Source organism: Ursus maritimus, unplaced genomic scaffold, assembly GCF_017311325.1.
Source record: "Ursus maritimus isolate PB19 unplaced genomic scaffold, ASM1731132v1 scaffold_20, whole genome shotgun sequence".
In the NCBI taxonomy this organism is placed as follows: Eukaryota; Metazoa; Chordata; class Mammalia; order Carnivora; family Ursidae; genus Ursus; species Ursus maritimus.
Genome location: NW_024424453.1, coordinates 7,268,426 through 7,287,190, shown reverse-complemented (window position 1 = coordinate 7,287,190; position 18,765 = coordinate 7,268,426). Strand labels below are relative to the sequence as shown.

General features: G+C 33.5%; 1 protein-coding gene across 1 annotated transcript in view; it reads left to right on the top strand.

The window, feature by feature from the left end:
- Nucleotides 1–18,765, top strand: part of RSRC1 (arginine and serine rich coiled-coil 1) — a gene marked incomplete in the record, with an annotated part of 403,667 nt that overhangs the window by 233,573 nt on the left and 151,329 nt on the right. Inside the window, 1 exon segment of the mRNA XM_008706739.2 lies at nt 5,888–5,939. Within this exon segment, the coding sequence (XP_008704961.2) occupies nt 5,888–5,939 (52 nt within the window).

The following is an 18,765-nucleotide window of genomic DNA, read 5'->3' as shown; positions in this document are numbered from 1 at the left end:
TAAAACCACCATGAGCTTAAAACAACTTTAGAATATTGAAATTTTGAAAAGCCTGGTTATATTAAGTCGTGACTAGGATGTGAAGCAACTGAAACTCTATACATTGCTTGTGGGAATATAGAACTACTTTGGAGACAGTTTGGTCATTTCCTTAAAAGTTAAACATATATTTACCATCTTTCCAGAAACCTCTCTCTATACATTTTGTGTATAAAGACATATGATTATTTGAAATTGAGAGAGAGAGCTGAAAATTATTTAATCCAATCTTAATTTTGATTTTGCATAATGTTGCTCATTTAACTTATTTTCCAAGTTGGAGTACTCTTTTAGCTCAGCCACAGTCTTTCTTTCAGACTTTTTACTTCCCTGTTCTTAACAACCCCCAAAAGTGTTGTTGGCAGCTGGAATGGCTATTGTTTCATCAACTCTCGGGATTTCCACAGGGTGGTCAGGGCTTCTGGGAGCTGAACATGAATGGAAATGAGAAGGGTGAACAAAGAGTTTAAATAGTTTAGTGTATAAACTGGTTTATATAAAGATACGCTTTCTTCTCTGCTTCTTGTATGGAGTATGTATGTAGTTGTGGCTCAAAGTGTTGTGCTGGTTTTGAATGTTAGTTTTGGCACTCTTTGGAGATTCTAGACATGTTGTCTATAAAGAACTCAGGGGATTGGACTAAATAAGAGTAAAACTAGGGGCGCCTGGGTGGCTCAGTTGTTAAGCGCCTGCCTTCGGCTCAGATCATGATCCCAGCATCCTGGGATTGAGTCCCGCATCAGGCTCCCTGCTTGGCAAGGAGCCTGCTTCTCCCTCTCCGACTCCCCCTGCTTGTGTTCCCTCTCTCGCTGCCTCTCTCTGTCAAATAAAGAAATAAAATCCTAAATAAATAAGTAAATTAAGAGTAAATCCAAAGTTAAGAAAACAAATCTAGACATTGAAGATAGTCACATCCACAAGCCATTGGGAGACTGACTTATCTTTTAGTTTCATCTCAAGAGCATTTGTTTCTTCTTAAGAAAGCAGATACTCTTCTATAACACTAGGGCTTACAAATGGAGTTAAGTAAGTATACTGGCTACCAAGGAGAGGAAAGGGAGGAGCAGAGCAGCTCTGGAGAATCCATGGCAATAGAAAGACTACCAATCCCTTCTCCCCCAGCCAGAAGACCACTATTAATTTAGAAATTTTAAGCCCTATATGATAAGAATTTCTAGCAGAAGTATAGTTTTCTTTAAATGAGTTAAAATTATGGTACATTATCTACTAATTTACTTTTTGGGTATCATACCATATAACATAATAATATTTTAACTTTAGTATAGCCTTTAAAGACTTCTAGTGTAAGTTCATACTGTTCTTACTGTTCTGTTAATGTTAATGCTAAATTTTTTTGAGGGGACACCAGTTATATTCTCTATAATTCAGTTTTGGTGATATTTGTTTAATTATACACTACTAATTTTGATATAAGGAATATTATTTTTTAATGGAATATAATTTTTTATCCACAAGTTTGCTTCACACAATATAATTGTGACATTATGTTCTTAATTATGTCCTCATTTTACAGTTCTTATATTAAGAAATTGTATTACATGCATTTCTATTTGGTATTATATTCTTATTTATTGAATAAGGTTTAATTTCTGGTTCTGAATAACATTAGTACCATTTACCAATTTTAGATGGAATTCATACGAATCCCTGAAGTGTAATACACTCTAAAATAGCTAAAGCATCAGAAATTTTGGCACTCGAGCCCTTATTTTTTTCTTTTTTTTTATTATAATAATATTTTTTTATTACATTAGTTAGTCACCATACAGTACATCCCTGGTTTTTTTAAATTTTTTTTATTATATTATGTTAGTCACCATACAGTACATCCCTGGTTTCTGATGTAAAGTTCGATGATTCATTAGTTGCGTATAACACCCAGTGCACCATGCAATACGTGCCCTCCTTACTACCCATCACCAGCCTATCCCATTCCCCCACCCCCCTCCCCTCTGTGGCCCTCAGTTTGTTTCTCATAGTCCATTAGTCTCTCATGCTTCATTCCCCTTTCTGATTACCCCCCCTTCTTTATCCCTTTCTTCCCCTACTGATCTTCCTAGTTCTTATGTTCCATAGATGAGAGAAACCATATAATTGTCTTTCTCTGCTTGACTTATTTCACTTAGTATTATCTCCTCCAGTGCCATCCATGTTGCAGCAAATGTTGAGAAATCGTTCTTTTTGATAGCTGAGTAATATTCCATTGTATATATGGACCACATCTTCTTAATCTAGTCATCTGTTGAAGGGCATCTCGGCTCCTTCCACAATTTAGCTATTGTGGACAATGCTGCTATGAACATTGGGGTGCATATGGCCCTTCTCTTCACTACGTCTGTATCTTTGGGGTAGATACCCAGCAGTGCAATGGCTGGGTCATAGGGTGGCTCGAGCTCTTAAAGGTATTTTCATTCTAAGCCAGCTAGTATGGTGATACCTAACTAAAAATGAATTAGCATAAATTGTTCTTTTAGCTCTGTATTCTGTTTCTTCTTTCTCCTTAATCTTTTCTTGAAAAGTAACTATAGATAGCAAATAGAATGATGGCAGCAGAAATCAGACTGCCTCTTTCCTGCTCCCAACTCCTACTCATCTACTTCAGAGCCAAGCAGCTGCCGATGCAGATAGGTAGATGGTACCTGGAGGTTCTCAGCCACGAGACCTGTTGTGATGCTTTCCTGCTTCTGGGACAGACTCAAGGTTGAATCAATGTAGGGGAGCCCTTGGAAAGAATTTGAGAGGCAGGTGAGTGATAGAGACTGCAATCCCATATCCATTCCATTCACTAGTAAAGGTAAAAGAAAGATATTTGCAAATGAACAAAAAGTGAGAGAACATTCACATTTGATACCCTATCTAAGAAAAATGTCTGAAAAATGTTAAATATTTATGAGTAAAAATATTTATAAATTACAAATTTTAAAAGTCTGGTGAGTCCAACAATGTATTTCTCCCCATAGTTGAAGTTCTCCCCTGTATTGCTAAAGTTTAGCAAGTTATATTTGTATAGGCAAATGTATTTAGAATGTCATCATATTTCATCTGCTGGGACAGATGTATTATTTTGGACAGATTTTTCTTTTGAACAGAATTAAAAACTCATCCTTATGCTTTTATATCTATGGAATTAATTGCTTTGACTTCATGACTGTCCTAGTGATTTAGTTATAAGGATCCTGAAATTTGGAGTCAGAAGGTCTTTAATTTAAGTCTGTCATTTACTCGTGGAAGCAAGTTAGTATACTGCTCTGGTTTTCTTTGTCTTTGAATATGAATCCTATATTATAGATTGTTAGAGAAATTAGTGAAAATATAAATATGTCTTAACAGGTGTTTTTATCAGAAACATCAATCATCTTTCTTTAGGAATGGGAATTACCATATTTTCAAGACAGTGGTTATAAATGGAGGAGGGTGAGAACTGCCACGGAGGGAGATTTTATAGGGTAGGAGACTTTAACAATATTGTTAATTTTTTTTGATGTGGGTACTCATCATCCTGCATATTTTTCTATGTTTTAAGTATTTCTTAATTGTTAAAAATAATCTTTCTAATGAAATGCATGGAACTTTCCCATGAAATAACCAGTAAAGTGTCTTAGCATTTTTCTGTCAAAGAACACTGCTTCCTAGGACACTCTGAAATGTATGCTTCATAATTCTTAGCTTGCTTGGGATCTGCTAGTCAGAATATCATTTCCTTCATGTCATTCTAGTTATGTTGTATTGCACAAAGTATCACGTTTCTACTGTGTGTGTTAAGTAGATGGCAGAGGTCACAAATTGTCTGTTTTGAGATTGAACCTGGCTCTTAGAAGTACTGTTTGTCTCACACAGTATTGGTCTTTATGGAAACTTAAAGTCTCATGAAAAATCAAGAAATTTCCAGCCCTGAGTTTGCATTTCTGTATGACAGCAGTGAGTTGGTGCTGAGTCTCAGCTCCTCCCTTGAGCTAGCCCCCGTGCTGCACTGTTCTGCACGCTTTCTGTGCTTTCTGATACTGAGGCCAAATGTCATTTCCCTTTTATCATCATAAATGTTTGTATTTACTGCTTGGCCCCCTTAGGCAGTTTAGTTTATAACTCTTAGAGGGTTGTATTCACAGTCTTCTATTCCTCTTTTGCTGTGGTATCTTAACTTGAGGTTACATATTTTCAGTACTTTGTAACTTTATAAAACTTGCTTGTGTACATTTTCTCTACAAACATGACGTAATGTACTGTTTTTAAGCTTGTCAGCTCCTCCTTCTGTCCTATGCAGTCAGTCCTTTCATGTTACCACGTAAGTATTTCTCAAATCTAGTTCTTTCTGTCCAGCCTTACCACCGCTGCTCCACCTCAGGCCCTCATCATCTCTCACCTGGAATTCTTTAATTGCTTTCTGACCGAGCCCTCACCTCCAGTCGCGTCTCTTCCAGTTCATCATCAAGTGTATCGCTTGAAAAGTGCAGATCTCCTCTCCTCACAGTGCTGTTTCAGATTCTGCCGAGTCTCTCTTCTGTGGCAAGATCTGCAAATGTTTCCTTAAAGGTCCGGATAGTAAATATTTTAGGCTTTGCTGGCCGGAAGTTTCCTGCCACAAGAAATTGACCTTGCTGTTGTTGGACTGAGCACAAAGCATCCATAGACAGTATGTAAACAAATGGGCATGGCTGTTCCAATAAAACTTATTTACAAAACTAGGTCACTGGTCTAGGGCCATAGTTCGTTAACCCTTGTTCTAGGATATGAAAGACTCTCGGTCTTTCTTCCTGTCTTAACTACTACTCTTCCATCCTGTTTCTTACAGTTTATTCAGAAACACAGTTCAAATTCTTAAACCTTTCTTGTACATCTTCTTTCTATGTCCAGTTATTAATTCTTTTCATTCAAACCATTTTTCACACAGAAATAGTAAAATTTATAAAATGTTAATTCTCAAATGATGTTATCTTATTTAAACGAGGTTATTTAATCACCTGCTGACATCTTTATAAATGGAGAGTGAAGTACAGTCTTAAGTATTAAAAACAGTTTTTAAGAAGTCTTTCATAAAAATCCGTAACTTTGATACAATCCATGTTATGGCCTATGGCTTGGATACCATCAACACATTATCTGAAAATCTCAGAATAAGGTCACTGGTAGGAAAGTAGTTTAATTTCAACATTATCAACTGTATTGAATCAAGGTCCACTGAGAAAACAATTTTAGGATGTTTAGGAGGAATTGAAAGCACATTAACTCACCTTGTGTTCTATCTTCATCACAGTTGCCCCTTTCAAATAGTTAGGAAAGCAGAAAATATTTCGTTTTAGGATATGACTTGCCTGAAGTATTGGAGGTCAAATTACTACTTAAATTCTAATAGGTCACATTACACCTTTCATATGCAAAAAAATAACAACTTGATGATATGTTGTTAATATACAGTGTGGGTTTTACCTCATTATTAAATTGCAGTTTTTACGCTATTGCTGTTGGTATTGATTTGGGTGCTGATTTAGGCTATTGCCGATTGATGCTGGATAGTAAACAAAACGTTTTGCAGTGAAAAGAAAGAAAGAAAAAGAAAGAAAGAAAGAAAGAAAGAAAGAAAGAAAGAAAGAAAGGGAAAGAAAGAAAAAAAGAAATTTATTGCATCATCTTAATGAAAAGTGTGATTTGATTACTGTGGTGAGAGAGTAGATTGGTAGAGCTGCTGTGATAGAATTTTGTTAAGATGTGGCTGGATATTAATATTGATGTGATAAAGTCCTCTAAGTTTTCTGATATTTGCATACTACATTTATTTAAAGCTCTCTACATTAAAACTGACCTGTAAATGTCTTTTATGGTTGATTTTTAGCCACCGGCTGAACAGGCCAAAGCCAGACTACAGCTCGTTCTTGAAGCTGCTGGTAAGTGTTCATAATTTATTTAAATGAAAAAGTACTAAATAAATCCTAACATGCGTACAGGTGGGTCAAAGAAAAAACACCTATTTTCATATATCTTCACAAGTTTATGAAGTTTAAGTTATATGTATGGCCGTATTTTATAGGAAATATTTATTGCTACAGTGTAATGCTAAAAGGTCATTCTTTACCTTTTTATTTATAAAATTGGCTTCAGTTTAGTTTCAATTTTGATGAAGTCCAATTTATTGATTTTTTGTCTTTTATGGACTGTGCTTTTGGTGGCATGTTTAAGAATTCTTTACCTAACCCCATGTCACATCATGAAAATCTCCTCCTACGTTTTCTTCTAAAAGTTTTATACTTTTACATTGGAGACTATGATCTATTTTGATTTAACTTCTGTATAAAGTGTGAGTTTAAATCAACGTTTTCATTGTTCTAAAGAAAAGGTAAATGTAATTTAGTAATTTCTCCAGTAGCATTGGACTAACTCATTGGACTGTTCTGGATACCATCTAATCTTAAAATAGTGTATGTTTTGTTTTTCAATGATACAGTAATGCAATGACTTTGATTTTACATATAATGCCTAGATAAATGTAGATATTAAATATTTTACCTTTTCCAAAAACGTAAAAGATCAGTGTTATCTTTTCTAAGTACTGATATTCTACTTTGAATCTTAATGTGCTCTTCAGTATGTAACTTATTTAAATAAGTTGTCAAGGTTAAACATGAGGTAAGGTTAGAATAATATCACCAAAGTAGTACATATTTCTTAAAATTATTTACTTTTTAAAGATCTGTAAAGAGTTCATGATTTCCAATTGGAAAATGAGAATTCTATTTTCACATCAAAAGTAATTTCAGACTACCAGATGATGGTGGTTGTATTTTTAGTGTTCATCGATTGAGAAAAATATGTATGTGCATATTGATTCAACGATTTCTTGGATTAGCTCCTACCCAGAGTGTCTACAGTTTAAAGATTGGGAGCATCAGTGTACATGATATACTAGCTTCATAAATCACTAATAGAAGCAACTTATAATAAAGGGGTAAAAATTGATAAATATTTTGACTGTGAGACTCTATACTACTCCATATTACTTTAAAAGTCATTTATATTTTATGTATTAATATTACTCATTTATCTTTAATTATGTAGAAATTGCAATTTCTACATAGTATATAGTTTTGTTTGCTATCAGGTTTTTCATATTTTGATTCAAATATACTATAAGATAAACTAGTTAGTATGATTCTCTTATCATTTACATAATGCTACATTGATTCTGTAGTAGCATTTTGCTTTGAAAAATTATTTCCAGTTCATGATTTGAGCATGGACAAACTCTTGCTTTAAATAAGAAAATTTTTATAGTGCTTAGTCCAGGAAATATTTGTTTCCATTAATACAACTATAAAGTATTTCATTTCATAGTTTTATACAGTTATCTTTATCTTTTAATATGATTTTGAAGCATATTATAAACCAGATCTGACACTCCAAACCTCATAGTGTATAACTTGCTTATATCGGTCCCAGCTGTCACCCCTCATTATTTTAATTTAACTTTCTAAATTCTGTTATGGATAAAGAGCTAGGTTCTGTGCATTTGAGAAACATCCAAAATATAATGACAATTTACAAATTAAAAACTTACGTTACCCTGGATAAGCAAAGCACAGACCTTAGTTACATGTAGCATTATTTACTTAATAATTTTCTTCTTTATTTAGCATGTCCCCAGCATTTCCCTCTTATCAATAACACTATGATATACATCCTATTACAAATTATGCTTTCTATATTTTAGATTATTTTCTTGGGATTGATTACTATAGAAATGAGTTTATGAGGTTAGAGGGTATTAATATTTAGAGTGACTTTTTATGCATTTTTGCTAAATTGTTTTGCAAAAGGACTGCGCTACTTTACATTTCCACTGATTAGTCATTTTTACCAAGTCTCAGCTGTTTGATGCCAATTCCATGAATATATTGCTTTATAATATGACATAACATATTACACCCCTTTTGAAAACATCCAGTACTGCTTTTAGTGAGAACGTGTGGACTTGGAGAGGAGAAGTAGGTGGCGGATGGATAGGGAGTAGCGTATAAGCAAATACAGAGCTTATTGTCAAAGTTCTAGATATCGTTCAGTAAAGAATACAAGGTGTTCATGGTATTATTAAAAACAAATCAATAATGGAAGGGGGAATAAGATGAACTTGAGCTTAGTCTGGAAGTCTTGCAGTTAAAGTCTAGCCTAGTCCTAAGGTACCCGGATAGGAAGGTCTGGTAGCACCCATTTTGTCACATTGGAGAAAGTTTACTTGGGTTCTCAGGGAAAACATCCTTGACTTTGGTACCTTCAAATTGAGTACAAGGAAGGATTTAATGCTGCATGTTAGATTCTTGAGACAGGATTTATTTCAGCTTTATAATTACTGTAATCTGGTAGATAGGGTTTCTATATAAAGAAATCCTAAAGCTAAGTAGTCCTGTATTCTAACTTCAGGTCCCAAAAGAAAGTTTTATATGTAACCATTGCATTGTTGTGATTTATGAGTGAATGTTAATAATGTTATTGGTTTGGAATTAAAATATATTTAGGAAATTTGGCAACAATTATTAGTGGTATGATTTCGAAAGACATGTATGAGTGAAATAACATTAAGTAAAATGTAATTGTAGGGTATCATGCATATTATACCAAATATGAATTTGAAGTCATAGATTTTATTGTATTTGTTATGATCATATTTTTATACATTAAACTTACATATTTATACTTTGTTATGTTAAATCTTCAGATTTAGATAGAATCTTTTTTCATGTCTATTACCAGATTACAATTGAAATCAAATTTCATGTCTCTTGTTTTAACTTTTAATTCAAAGGTGATGTGAAGTTAAAGTTATATCTAAGATCGCTTTTCTGTTGTTTTCAAATGGCAACAGGACACAGAAGGTTGCAGAATTGTATAAATTTGTATGACTGAATCTTTAAGTTGTAACCTCAGCTAAAGGCTTACCATATGATAGTGAGTAAATCTTATTAACCCTTTGTGCCATGCTTTCTTTTTTTTTCCATTTTAAAAAATGCTTTTACCATTCTCCCATTTATTAAGATGAAAAACTTTGAAATTTTTATCTGTGACTTCTTAAGAGGCAATGATTCACCTAGAATAAATGGTCTTATTTTGAAGTATATTTTATATTTATTCCTTTATTATCTTTACCACTGCCATCTCCTTAGTCTAGATGCCAAACATTTCACCCAAAGGTCAATCCATAACTTCCTAATTGATCTCTTGCTTCAGTTCTCTTCTCCGGAGATGGTAGTGAAAAGTGGAAGGGCTCTAAGCCTACTTACACTACTTACTCTTTGTGACCTTGATGTTTATTGGTTAGCCAAAACAGAGGTATTTTTAAAAAATGGAACATGACAGATGTGTATATTTTCTAGTTTACTATAGTTCTCTATTTTTTGAAAAAGTAATTTGTTGAGGTGAAATTCACATAAGATAAAATTAATCGTAATTGTTTAAAGTGAACAAATCAGTGGCATTAACTACATTTACAGTGCTATATAACTACCACCTCCCTCTAGTTCTAAAACATTTCCATCACTCCAAAGTAAAACCTCTTACCTATGAAGCAGTTTCTCTCCACTCCCTGGACCCCCTGCAGCCACCAGTCTGCCCTCTGTTCCTGTGGATTTATCTATTCTGGATATGTGTAAGTGGAATCGTACAACGTGTGACCTTGTGTGTCTGACTTCCTTACTTAGCATAATGTTTTGGAGGTATAGCCACATGGTACCATGCATCAGTATTTATATCTTTTTATGGCTGAATAATACTCCATTGTCTGTATGTACACCATTTATTAATCCATTCATATATTGATGGAAATTTGGGTTACTTCCACCTTCTGACTGTTGTGAGTAGTGTTGCTATCAACATGCATATACATGTACTTGTTTGAGTACCTGTTTTGTAATTTTGGGTAGTATATACCTAGAAGTGTAATTGTGGGGTCATTTGGTAATTCTGTGTTTAACTTTTTGAGAAACCACCAAACTTTTCCAGTGTCTGAGCGACATTACATTTTCATCAGCAATATACGAGTATAGCCCCACATTGTTTCAGCTAAACCATGTCACACATTGAAATTACCTATTTGAAAGTATTTAGCTTTGGGAACTTCTCTCTACCGTAATTTACTCATTTATAAAGGGATAAGATAATAACTACCTTATAAGATTTTTGTGAAGATAAGTATAATATGTGAAATGTTTAGCCCAGAGCCTGGCAAATGGTAGCCACCAGAAAACATTTATTTTCATATTGCTTTTTGTGATTCCCACTGCTAGATGGTAATTTGCAGCCACCATTTGGTCATGCTACTACTTTGGCTCAATATTAGTCACTGGCCCTCAGTTGCTTACAAAATTAATTTTATGCTTTTGTACTTCAGATTCAAAGGTTCTGTATGGTGGATCCACAGACTTTTCTGTATTTATTAGAATTCATTTCTGAACTTCTCATTATTCTTTGAGTTACTCATTCTTCTGTATTTATTAGAATTCATTTCTGAGCTTCTTCTCATCATTCTTTGAGTTACTTGTCCTTTTCTACCTATGAATCTTTGCTCATGATTTTTTTCTCTTCTAGAAATGATTTCCTCCTTTCTCTTCCCATCTCTAAACACTTCAAAATGAATCTCAAATAAGATTTCCACATGATTTTTGTGACCATTCCAGCACATAATCTTTCCTTCTTTTTTGAATTCTTTCTGTCCTTGTCTGTGCATACCATTTATGCTGATATTTACTCACATATGGCTGGTACTAATATTTAATTATTTCATGAGTGAACTTATTTTTCCAGTGAAATAATAAACATGATGAAGGTCGGGAGCCAGAGCTAAAACTTCTAAGTCTTTCCCAGGAGTTTTAACAGCACCCATAGAGGTGCCAAATAGGAATCCAGCTATTGATCTTTGGTGAACAAGTCATTGTGGAGAAACAAACAATCTGGACATAACCGAAAATTAAACCTTGTAAATGGTGGTATGCTCATTCTAACCACTGATTCATTTAAAATAAATACACAAAAAATTCTCTGACTTCTAAAGAAGGTATTGGTCAATAATCTGACTTTTTAATCTTAAACTTTAAGGTAGTGCATGACATAAAAAGTAATGAAACATGAATTTCACGCAGGAGAAAGAAGGAAGATATAGTACGTTTACTTAAAAGACTCGTCTCCATCATTTTTGCTTTCACTGTTGTTTGATGTGTTAGCAGCAGTCCAAATATTGGGGTTTTCTGCAAAAACACAGTATCATCTTATGCCATATGTGTACACAGGTCTGAAGCAGAATTTAGATGAGAGATTTTTCTAAAATGTAAATATTTTTCATCAGTATGAAAAGATGACACTTCTTACAACATGGTGTTAAGACACATTTTTCTCTAAAATCTTTTTAATGTTTTACTTTTAAGAGAATTATTGACACATGTAACCTTTAAAATTCTATCTCTAATATTATAAGAAAAAGTAGAAATTTCCTTTAGTGCATGAATGGTAAATAACCTTTATCATAAAATCTCTGTGTAATACTTCATTTTCTAAATAATGTCTACAACACTTTTTGTTTTGCTTTATAGTTTTTAAAGTATGTTCATAATCTTTTATCATTTGACTCACATCACAGCATGGAGAGCTAATTAACTCCATTTTACAAATATCCTGAAAACATAAATGATTTGTAAAAGACCACATAGCTAGTAAGGGACAGAATCAGAACCCAAACCAGTGATTTCTGACTCTTATTTCTATCCATAGTTTAAATCCCTGAGTTATGTTGGGCAGAAAGAAGGATGATAGAAAATATTACCAAATACACACTTTGTTTTGTTAGGTGTAGTCACCTTACAATAAAATAATTTCTATCCTCAAGCAAGCCTTTGATTCTGAAATGAGTTTTTTCTAATTGATAATTTAAAAAACATTAAAGTTTGAACCAGAAAAAAATGTTATTTTCCTTAACTATTAGAGTGTTCATAATAGCAGAATTTCCGATAATTTTGAAAAATCCTGGTAACTTTTTTATGATCAACAATGTTTCGATCTTCAATCTTACTAGGGACATTTCAGTTACCCTTGCTGAGATAGAAGCTGGTTAAGTATTGTGAAACACAGAGGAGTTACACACACATGCGCACATTATGTCCAGGCAGGGAGCTAGGCTTAGGAATAAGCTGTAAATGCCTCATTCCATCCCAGTTCTTCTGCTGCATGTTAAATTTAGATTTTATTCTCTTAGTTACCCATTAAGTACCTAGAAGCCTGTTCCTGACCCTTTCTCTTCATAGCCATGTGATCTTGGAAGTCTCAGTACTTTTCCAAAGTCCATTCTAACTGTAAATATTTGTGATTCTGAGAATTACAAAGGAGATTGCCATGATAATGTTGAACTGTTTCCGGGGAGCATAGAAAACCATTCTGCTACCCTGATTTAAAGCCAGAGATTTTGCTCTATAGGTTTCTGATCACTGATCTGTGGCTCCACTAGTAGGCTGATTTATTGTGAGAAAAGCCTTCATGTGGGACAGACCTAAAAAACGAGCAAGTGATTAAAAAGTTAATTTCCATTTCATAAAATAAATAGTTTCAGACTTCTTTTTTTCCTCATGTAGGCTTCTGCTTGATAGTATGTTGGCAGTCTAGATTCATACTCAGCCTCCCTAACTAACTTTGTGAGTAATCTCCTTTAGTTTCCTCAACTATAAAATGGAGATATTAATAGTCCATAACTAATGGGTTGGTTGTTACAGAGCTTAAATGAGTTAACATTTGTAAAACACTTAGAACAGTACCTGGTACATAGTAAGTATTCAGTAAATGTTAGCAATTCATATCAAAGGCAAATAGTACGGTGGTTAAATTCTCAAGTCAGACGGCTTAGGTGCCATTCCCAGCTCCATTATTTACTCATAAACCATGGGAGAATTGTTAAAGGCTGCTGAACTTCGGTATTTTCATTTAAGAAATGGGAATAATATGTACCTTTAGAGTTTTTCTGAGAACTAAATAAATTAATAAAGTGTTTAGAATAGCACCTGACATGTAACAGAGTGTCCTATAATCGTTAGCGAGTAGGAATAGTTTTTTATGGCATCACCATAGTGATGAGGTAATTAAGAAAGAAACATTGAGCCAAACATTCTCCTCCTACCAGAATACATAAACAGAAGAAGTTATCAAGAATTAAGGGTAGTGCTTTTTAAAAGAGACAGATGAATACTTTAATTGACTTGAGCATTGGTTAAACCTTTTTTTTCATCAAACATGGTTTCTTCAAATTTCAGAAATTATACATAAAATTTAATAGCTTTTATGTGAAATGAAATTGATAGTGTTACTTTAACTTCCAATTTCCAATACCGAACATGATTTTTGGCTTTGTGTTAATTCAAAAAGGTAAAGTAGTGCTTCCTAAAGACAATCATTAAGTAAATTGCATTTAAAAAGTATAAGTTACTTGTTCAGCATCAGTTACACATTTATATTTGAATGACTATTATTTATCCTTAATAATATTTAGTAAGAAGAAAGCTATCAGCTAGAGTCTAACAATATCACAGCAACTTGCCATGTTTGAGCAGATGTTAAGCAGACAGTAGTTGAATGTTAATTTCGAGAGGGTGGTATGTTTAAGCCTAGCTGAAGTATGTTGCATGTGGGCTTTCTAGACTCGAGTACAATGCTGGATCTCTGGGGAGAATTTTAAAGCTAAACCTCTTTCTTTGGGGTCCTCTATATGGACTCTCTCAAGTCAGTATAAAGCAGATCATCCCTAGGCTAAAGCCCTTCAGCTTTTGTTATTGGGCTCTGTAGACCTGTAATTAGGCCTCCTGGCAGGCCATGCAGGCCAGTTAATGGTCATATGGAGTTTCTGTGAGGCAGACTGGCTTTGTATAAATCCTGGGTAGGAATATGTTTATGGGTCACTTCCTACCAGGACCATGCTTTGTCCTTATGCCCTGCGGGCTGACAGGGAGCAGGTTCCCTTGACCATGGACTGTTCAGTTTGCAACTCAAAATCTACTCCACTAATCCCCAGTGTAAACAGAGGATTTAGAAGGGCTTCTGTCACTTACAGTTGCCAATTCACTTGGGTGTCTGTGAATTTATTTTTCCCCAGACTTCATTATTGAAAGACTGACAAGTGTATAAGATTTGGATGTTTGTTTATATATCAAGTGTGCTGGGGTTTTTTCAATGGTTTTAGAATCATTGCAAAGCACAATTATATAATAAGCTTTTTTTATTAATCACCCTTTAATATTTCTTAATTTAAGCCATGAAAAAATTTGGAATGATAGCTAACCTTTTCCTATAAGGGGAATTAATAGGTCTGGTTTTGGAATTTTTTTTTGATAAGAGTAAAATAACACTATGTAAAGAAATTTGCCAAAAAGTGATTAATGCACATTTCAAATAAGACAAAGAAATAATGAATTCAAAACTCTTCTATACTATACATTTTATATTGAGTAAAAATGCCATTTTAGTGTAGCTGAAAGCTTTTGAAAGGAGGAATATCAGATCAGTATATAAAACGCTTAATAAAAATGTGTTTCATGAAGTACTTAAAATTAATGAGTGCCGTTTATCGAGCATCTACTATGTGGTGAACACTTTTATACATTTACACATATTATAATTTTAATAAGTAATGCATGTTTCCTAGCCAAGCAAAATATTTGAATTTCTGAAAGTCATGATTGAGGTTTCTTTTGTTTTTCACTTTATTTCATCCTCTATTTCATTATGGTTTTCTCTTTGTTGCTGAGATTATTATGATTTGATTCTAAAATGTGTAGGTTCTGAGTATGCTCTGCAAAGAACAGTCACCTATCTTCTTATGAGCCAATTTTTCTTTTATGGGGAAAATCAAATGATGAATTCTTTCCCAGGTCTCATCTAGTAAATCAGTGCTCAGTATTTTGCATTTTGTGATGTAAAAATGGTTCATGACAGATGTGGCTGAAAAGACCACATACGTAGACTGTATGATTTTAGTCTGGTGGAACTAATAGGATCACTCATTACATTTTAGACCCTGGGGTTTCTTTTTTCTTTCATAATAAAAAAAAAAAACTGTTTAAATAGAGTAGCCCTTTTTGTGTGGGAGTACAGCATCTTCCCCCAAATTTACAAAGAGTTGATGGTAACAAATCAACAAATAATCCTCTCTCTTCCAAAAAGTTCTTTCCTTAATGTTTATTTAATGTTAACTGTTATTTTTTGTCTTGTCCATAAGAGTTAAGATTTTGTCCTATTTTTATAAAAGGTTTCTTTGGATTTTATTCAGCAAAACTAGAAAATACATTCCTTAGAGAATCCAAGACCTGAGAATTAAATTAAGTTATATGGGAATAAAAACAAGTTTTGCAAATGTTGAAATATTTAATGGCAACAAAAAGACAGTATGCAGTAAGAATTCTGGTGTTCACTTACAACTAGGAGAATCATAGCATGATCTGTTTTTCTTTTTTAATGTATACAGTGTATCTATTGAAACAAATATATTTGTGATATATTTTGGAACTGAAAAAATGGAGGCTTCTGAACAGTGTGAAAGATCTGATCCTATTTTAGTTTTGACCAAAAGTTAAAGTTGTAATTGAACCAAAAGTTACATTGAAAAATATCTTGGGTAATGTATATGAAAATGCTAATAATGGCTATTGTCCCTGGGCAGTAGGATTTAAGGTAATTAAAAAAAATTTTTTGGGCTTGCTTTATTTTTGAGTTGTTCTGTAGATATGAAGAAAACCTGTGGAAGTGTAGGAAAGGTTAATTTAAACATGATAAAATCCCCCAATATTTAGTATGAAATTCAGTGAGTTTTGACAAATGTATACAGTTGTGTTAAATATTACCAGAATTTTTGATAAAGACCATTTACATTACTCCAGAAAGGCCCCTTATACTCCTTTGAAGTCAGTTCTTTTTTCCCCATCTCGGACCTTAGCAACCACTAATCTGCTTTATGTTGCTATAGTTTTGCTATTTTCGGAGTGTCATATAAATGGAACCATACAGTATGTAGACTTTTGTGTCTGCACTCTTTGACTTGGTGTAGTGCTTTTCAGGTTTGTTCTCAGTGTTATATGAGCATCAGTTCTTTTTACTGCTGAGTAGTATTTCATCGTATAGCTAGATCAGTTTGTTTATTCATTCAATAATTGGTGGACAGGTAGGTTGTTTCCACTTTATGGTTTTTCTGAATAAAAATTATATGAACATTTGAGTACAAGTCTGTATAAACATTTTCATTTCTCTTAAATGGTTGGGAATGGGATTTGTTGGTTTTATATATAGTTAAGTGTAGCTTTGACTTTATAAGAAACTGCTGAAGTTTTCTGAAGTGGCTCTCCCATTTTGTATTCCACAAGCAATGTATGAAAGTCCCATTTGTTCCTTGACATCACTTGGCGCTGTTGGGTTTTTCTGTTTAATTTCAGCCATCCTGTTGTATTTCATTTGGTCTTAGTGCACATTCCTGTGATGACTCATGAAGTTGGGCATCTTTTCATGCAGTCATTTGTCATCTGTATACTTCTGTGAAGTATCTTCTCCTATCTGTTGCCTATTTTCAAAAGGAATTATTTATACAATTGACTCGGAGAGTCAATTCTGAATACAAGTCAGATATGTACTTTATATATTTTCCTTGTCTATGCCTTGCCTGTTTATTTTCCAAACAATGATTTTATTTAAAAAATTAATGTACATACAGTAAAACACACCATTTTTAGTAAAAGTTCTTTGATTTTTGACAAATACAAACAGTTGCACAATAACACCTACAATCAAGATGTAGAACAATTTTATCATCCCTCGGAATTTTCCCATCCCCTTAACAGTGAACCCCTTCTACCACTTCTAGCTCCTGGAAACCACTGATCTATTTTTTGTCCCTACAGTTTTGACTTTTTTAATGTGTCATATAAATGGGATCATGTAATATGTAGCTTTTTGAATCTGGCTTCTTTGACCTAGTGTAATGCTTTTGAGATTTACCCATGTTGTTGCTTATATTGGTAATTTATTCCCTTTTTACTACAGAGTAATATTCCATTGTGTGGGTCAATTAATTGAAGGGTGTTTAGATTATTTCGTTTTGCACAATTATGAATCAAACCATTAAAACATTGTCAAAAAGGATTTTGTATGGATACAAGTTTTTCTTACACTTGGGAAATACCTAGGACTTGGATTGCTGGGTAATATGATAATTTCACATTTAACTTTATGAGAAACTGCAAACTGTTTCCCAGAGTGGCTGGACCATTTTGCATTCCTAAAAGCAATGTATGAGAAATTGTGTTGTTCCACATCCTTGTCAGTACTTGGCATTATTAGTTTTTGTTTTATTTTGGTCATTCCACTCGGTGTGTAAAGGTGTCCCACTCTGGTTTTAATCTGAATATCCCTCAGGGTGAATGTTGTTGAACATTTCTTCATGTGCTTATTTGCCATTGCAGATCCTGTTTTCCCATTTTTAAAAATTGAATTATTTGTTCTTCGGTTTTTGAATTTAAAGAGTTTTGTATATTTTGGATAAAAGTTCTTTGTCAGATATGTGATTTGCAAATATTTTTCACATTTTGTGGCATGTTTACATTCTCTTAACAGTGTCTTTTGTAGAGTAGAAGTTCCTAATGCATTGAAGTCCAACTTACCAGTTTTTTGCTTTATGTATTGTGGTTTTAGTGTCATATCTTTTGCCCAAGCAGGAAACACAAAGATTTGCTTCTGTGCTGTCTTCTGGAATTTTCATAGTTTAGATTTTATAATTAGGTATATGGTCCATTTTTTATTTAATTTTGTATATGGTGTGAAGCGTGGGTTAAGGTTCTTTTCTTTGCATGTGGATATCTAATAGTCTTAGTACTATTTATTGAAAAGATAGTTTTCCTTCCCTGGATTGTCTTTGTAACTTTGTAAAATACCAGTTGACCTCATGTGACTAGGTCTATTCTCAAATCTCTATTCTGTTCCATTGATCTTTATGTCTACCTGTCCTTTTGCCGGTACCACACTGCGATGATTTCTATAGCTCTATACTAGTAAGTCTTGAAATCAGTAACTGAGTCCTCCCCCTTTGTTCTTCTTTTTCAGAATGCTTTGGCTATTCTAGTTCTTTTCCCTTTCTATATAAACTTTAGAAGTCATTATTTATTTCTACCAAAAAAACATTCCAGCTGGGATTTTTATTAGGGTTATGTGGACTTTACAGATCAGCATTGTAGAGAATTGACTCTTCCATCCTTGAACATAGTATAGCTCTCTGTCTCTAGTTTTTCTTGGATTGCTTTCATCAGTTTTATGGTTTTCAGCATATAGATATATATTTTGTTGGATTTATTCCCAAGCATTTTATGTTTGGGGGTGCCATTATAAATAACTGGATTTTTTTGTTTAGATTATACTGATAGTGTACAGAAATACAGTTCTTTTTTGAATATTGAATTTGTATGCTGCAATTTGTTAAACTCAAAGATAGCTAGTTTTTGTAAGATTCTTTGAAATTTTCTACATAGCTATGTTGTCTATGAATGAAGTTTTTGTTTTTCCTTTTAAATCTGAAGACCTTTTATTTCTTATTCTTGCCTTATTATCTTATTACCTTAGTTAGAACCTCCAGACATGATTTTGAATAGAAGGGTGAGAGTGGATATCCTTCAATTATTCCTGATCTTAGAGATGAGCATTCAGTCTTTCACCATTATG